The sequence below is a fragment of the Bidens hawaiensis genome, unplaced genomic scaffold (genome assembly GCF_021521415.1).
Source record: "Bidens hawaiensis isolate Kalapana, Puna unplaced genomic scaffold, B.hawaiensis_p1.1 tig00051352_1, whole genome shotgun sequence".
In the NCBI taxonomy this organism is placed as follows: Eukaryota; Viridiplantae; Streptophyta; class Magnoliopsida; order Asterales; family Asteraceae; genus Bidens; species Bidens hawaiensis.
Genome location: NW_027506186.1, coordinates 33,445 through 38,608, shown reverse-complemented (window position 1 = coordinate 38,608; position 5,164 = coordinate 33,445). Strand labels below are relative to the sequence as shown.

Genomic DNA, 5,164 nt, shown 5'->3' with positions numbered 1-5,164 from the left:
TTATGCTCGAAAGTTTCATATTTTAATGCAAATTCATTAGGCAAAATATGATACAAATTTAGTATATATTTAAAAAAATTGAACCTTAAAAAAAGGTACTTTGTGCTTCAAAATACATGTTGGCCTACTTTCAACCCATTTACCTTAATGGGGCCATTTGGCACGTGTTAGTTTAGCTATTTTTGTTATAAAATACCAGTTTAATATCCGATCTAGACCAAACATATTTTGATCATAGTTATCAAAAACGATAAGCGCTCGGAAGCATTGAGGCTTCACCTAGCGCCCAAAATAAAAGCGCAAAAAAATGCCTGATTTAAAAAAAAATCGCACATTAAAAAACAAAATTTTAACTAGAGTAGAACATCTTATTAAGAAAACAAAGATTCATTCTTGAAAGAGTTCATAGTATTTACTCATGTTTATCATAAATTGATATATATATATATATAATGATAATAGTTATATAAGTATATATTAAATTTTAATATATACTCATACTAGTTTTTATCCCCCGTATTACGGGGGTTGTTTTATATTACTTGTTTCTGATATTTATTTATCTTTTGATTTTTTTTAATGTATGAAAGTTAATAATATACTTATGGTTTGATGATAAATTGTTTCACAAATAAATGAGATGTTATAACCCGGTTTAAAAGCTATATGGGTTGATGAGACCTAAGACCCGTTTATTTTTTTTACTATAAAATTGGTTTTTTAATTATAAATAATATATATTTTTAAATAAATCAGATATTATTTTTTAGCATATCCCTACTTTATATAACTTTTATATCAAATATTGGGTGAGATTAGTTTTTAATTTAATGAGATGTTATAACCCATTTAAGAAATATTTGGGTTTGATAAGACCCATACCCGTGAATATTCGGGTCAAATTCATGAGAAATCTCCATTTAAAAATCAAGCAAATCTTGTGACTCCAAAAAATGGGAAAGCGGCCACATCGCGACACATAGGATTTTTATGTTTTCGTTTATATATATTATAGATTATAAGTAACTATTAATATTTTATATTTTAAATTATGATAAGCATGACTAAGTACTAAACAACATATATTGTGTTATATTTATAAAAGAAAAACAAATAACCCATATAAGAAAAAAGCATTAAAAGTATATAAATTAAATATTAAATCATAAAAACCCTAGGAGCCTCTTTTCCTTCTGCCCAGCTCCCCGTTCGACTTGCATGTGTTAAGCATATAGCTAGCGTTCCTTCTGAGCCAGGATCAAACTCTTCTTTTGACTAGACTATGAAAAAAGACGGGTTCTATTCTATCTGGTAGAGTCAACAGAATGGAGTTCCTTGTCTGTAACTCAAGAAAGCGCATCTCCTTCTCTGCCATTCCTACTTTGTTGATAGTTATAACCTATTAAGAAGGTAATAAACTAGTTGAGACCTTAAATAATGAGAGTTTTAGTTTTTACTTGAGAATAGGAAAATGTGGGTTAAATGCCATTTAATAAATAATAAACATGCCACTTGAGAAGAGAAACAAATCAGCGTTTTTAATATTGATGCATTAAAAGCGCATTTAATGTGCCTCGCCCATTAAATGCGCTTAAGCGTCTTAAGCGGTTGATTTTGATAACTATGATTTTGATAACAAGAAACTGATGAAAACAAGTTGGATTAGGCCACAACACTTTCTTTATGTTCAAAAGTTTCATATTTTAGTACAGAATTAGGGTGCCAAATATGATTATAAAACTAGTATTATTTCAATAATATAAAACTTTTTAATACTTGTTGGGCTACTTTCGACCCATTTGACCCTAAAGCTCATCTAAAAGAGAAGGATTAATTATACCTTTAAAAATATCATTTGATGTGAGATCATTCATCTGCCACAATAACAAACGAGAAAACGTTAAAATAGACTGGAAATATAAAATAAAATATAAAATAACAACATTGAAGGGCTAGCTAATACCTTCTTTAACTATAGTCCACGCCAAGGGTATACTGTAAGGCCCCGTTATCGGTGCCTTACATTTGGTGTTGAATTTACTTATAAACACAGTTTTAAATAACAGAGTTAATTAAAACATTCGCGGAATATTGAAAACATTCAAACCCATATATTACATAACCATCATTACTTGTCTTTAACGAACATTCAAATCATTTAAACTTAAAACATTGTCTTTTAAAATAACATAACATAACACTTCATTGAGATGCCGGTGTCTTCAAATCCATGTCATGTGCTTCCCCTCAAGCGAGCTGCCTCATTCTGCTCACATGCGTGCATACTAAAAGTCAGCTACACTGAGTGACTTCTAGTTAATCATACAACATACAATCGGTTCACATACTTGCACACATGCCCGAAGGGGGTGTACATTATTCATACTTAAAAGAGCCTTCCGCCCTATAACCTCACAGATATTATAAAGGGTCTGGTCCCCAACATCACAGATATTATAAAGGGTCTGGTCCCCAACATCACAGATATTATAAAGGGTCTGGTCCCCAACACACAGATATTATTAGGGTCTGGTCCCTACCATCACATATATTATGAGGGTCTGGTCCCTATCCTCACAGATGTTATTAGGGTCTGGTCGATCCTCACAGATATTATTAGGGTCTGGTCCCTTTGTTCCGTGCAACTGGACCGTACCTGTCTTTACATACTTCCCTTAACAATACGTGCAATATCCGAAGATTGTTCACGTACTATTAACATATCATACATACATCATTCATACTTCATACATACGTCATACATACATCATTCATACATCAATATACTTCACACATACATCATATATATCATTCATATCTTTAACTACCACCTGGCGTACATGCAATATCCAAAGATCGTTCATGCACTGTCAAGCAATCATCATACATAAAACATACAAGGCATACACTTACCACTTAAGGTAAGTATATTAACTATCACGTCGAGTATGCACACAGCCCCGAAAACATAACAAGAAAGTGGGGCTAGAAACTAACCTAAATGCGATTACGTTCACCATTTATATTCAATCCTTTCTTGAGCTGAGCATGACTAACTGTATAACCATACATATATTAAATACGGTTCTATCTCTTCTTATCATCTACTTAATTAAATCTCACGTATCTACGCCGGTTTTACTTCATTGGATTATTGCCGGTTAGTTAATCGTTACACTTTAACCTCTAAAGGTATCTTTCATAAATCATTAAAGTCCAAGGGTCATTTTGTAATTATATCATTCTTCTTTAAGTCCAGGGACTGTTCTGACATTCCCTTCCTCGTACCCGCCGCCTTTCCGGCGCCGTCGTCGCCGGAAAACCACGGGTTCGCCGGAAAAACGTATTTTGACTTGTTTTTCACCGTTTTTCGTCTCGTTCGATCCAGATTTGAACTAGGGTGACCCCTAAGCTCATCTTAGGTTCGGTTTATACCCGATTCCAACCGGATCTCGTGACTTAAACTATTTAACGATGTCGGCTCGTCGTTTCGTGACCACATCTAACGGGTTTAAGCTCATACAACATCATACTATCATTACCTTAGGTCGGGATCGGTTCATCTTCTATGTTTCGGCTAGAGAGAGAGAGAGAGACTAGAGAGAGAGCTTAGGTGTGTGTTTTGGGAGGCGTATGGAATGTGTGCAAATGAAAATTACTTGGTAATTAATGCTTATATAATTATGGATCATGGGCTTAAGCCCATGGTCTTTTCCTCTTTCCTTCATAACCCAAGTCCATTTAACCCAATACTAGCCCGACTCATAATAACTCGTATTTCATTTATTAACCGAAAATCGAAAAACGGGATGTTACATATACGATCGGAAATAAAAGAACGAAAATCCGCAGCTTTAATATTCATCGTAGATAATGTGTACTTGATACCAAGCTTTGCAAAGATTCTCCTCATTGTTTCAATGAGAAGATCCCGCTTTTTGGATTTTTCGCTATCACTTTGAAAAAGTCCACTGTGTGATACACAAAACGACAACCCGAGTTGATTCTGATCCAGCCCATCCTTAACTAACAACTTTGGTATGGCCTGCCAATGTGGACTATTGCCCACGTAGCTGCAAAAACATATAAAGTGTAAAGCAAATAATTATCAAGCTCAACGAGTATTCCTTCCCATTTCTTTCAGTTAGAAAAGGACTAAAAAGCATGTGTGATATATCGAACTAAATAACAAATTAGTTGCTAGTATTATAGTTAATATTTAAACCATCAAGATTAAATCTTCTTTAGGAGATTTTGATAATCATCTAAAGGCCAAATCCTTCTCATTTTTCTCGTTTTTGTGACCCTTTTCATTTTAACCTTTAACCACAAACAATTCCCAAAAGGGAATGGAAGATCAAAGTAATCCAAATATTTTTACGTTATTTTTTTTAACTATTATTTAACATAAAATAAACCTTTTCTTTTATTATTACATTACCTTGCCACTTGATCTTTCATCTCGGCAGCCTTGGGTAGTTTTGTGAATATAGAAATCGATCACTTCAACAATGTTAGGAGCATAGCGGGAATTCAAAACTGAGGTGGCTGGCAACATACTGTTTGGATAGATAATTTTTTTGTCATCATTCCTTAAAAACTCAGTTGTTAGAATTTTCATTCGTTCAACCGTTATCTACATTCAATAAAACTAAAATGAATCGAAGGTATTAATCGAAGGTTGTGACTAGAAGGAAAAATGGTTTTCTAGTATATTTAGAACTGACCTGTACACCATTAATCTCAACCTGGTCCCTGACGTAGAATGGCCGGACAACAAAAAAGAAAATAAGATCCTCAAATGTTGTTTTGCAAACACCACCAAAGATAAAGGATATCAAGACCAGTACACCGCTTAGAAACTTCAGTATATTAACAGTTGCGGCTTCAATAATAAACAGAAAAACCATGCATATAACAACACCAACGACCACACTAGAAATCTGATTGAGCTTGTTCAGGGCTGTTTGTGTGCAGGGGTGAAGCATACTTAGGACCCGGGGTGCCCCTCCCCATGTTTTTTTACGCGGTAGTGTAAATTTACCCGTTTTCGCCCGAAATTTTTTATACATAGTGTAAATTTAGCCGTTTTTAATCGAAAATTTTAGCTCCCCCCCCCCCCACACACACACACATTTGTGATTTTTTTAATACATTTTGAGTT

The 5,164-nt window shown here is 34.0% G+C and overlaps 1 protein-coding gene across 1 annotated transcript; it reads right to left on the bottom strand.

The window, feature by feature from the left end:
* Window positions 1-1,866: 1,866 nt before the first annotated feature.
* Window positions 1,867-4,910, bottom strand: LOC143617018 (mechanosensitive ion channel protein 4-like). Its single transcript, XM_077089694.1, has 5 exons — window positions 4,728-4,910; window positions 4,437-4,636; window positions 3,882-4,073; window positions 1,964-2,040; window positions 1,867-1,910 (listed from the first exon to the last, which is right to left on the bottom strand). The coding sequence occupies exons 1-5, from the start codon at window positions 4,908-4,910 to the stop codon at window positions 1,867-1,869; spliced, it is 696 nt and encodes a 231-aa protein (XP_076945809.1).
* Between the last annotated feature and the right edge of the window lie 254 nt (window positions 4,911-5,164).

Bases quoted from the DNA above. Each gene is read 5' to 3' on its own strand.
- LOC143617018 (XM_077089694.1), bottom strand. From the start codon at position 4,910: ATGGTTTTTCTGTTTATTATTGAAGCCGCAACTGTTAATATACTGAAG. The intron at 4,637-4,727 runs GTCAGTTCTAAA...TATTGAATGTAG, and splicing joins TTGAGATTAATGGTGTACAG to ATAACGGTTGAACGAATGAA. The intron at 2,041-3,881 runs GTACACATTATC...TGTGTTTATAAG, and splicing joins TTTGCAAAGCTTGGTATCAA to TAAATTCAACACCAAATGTA.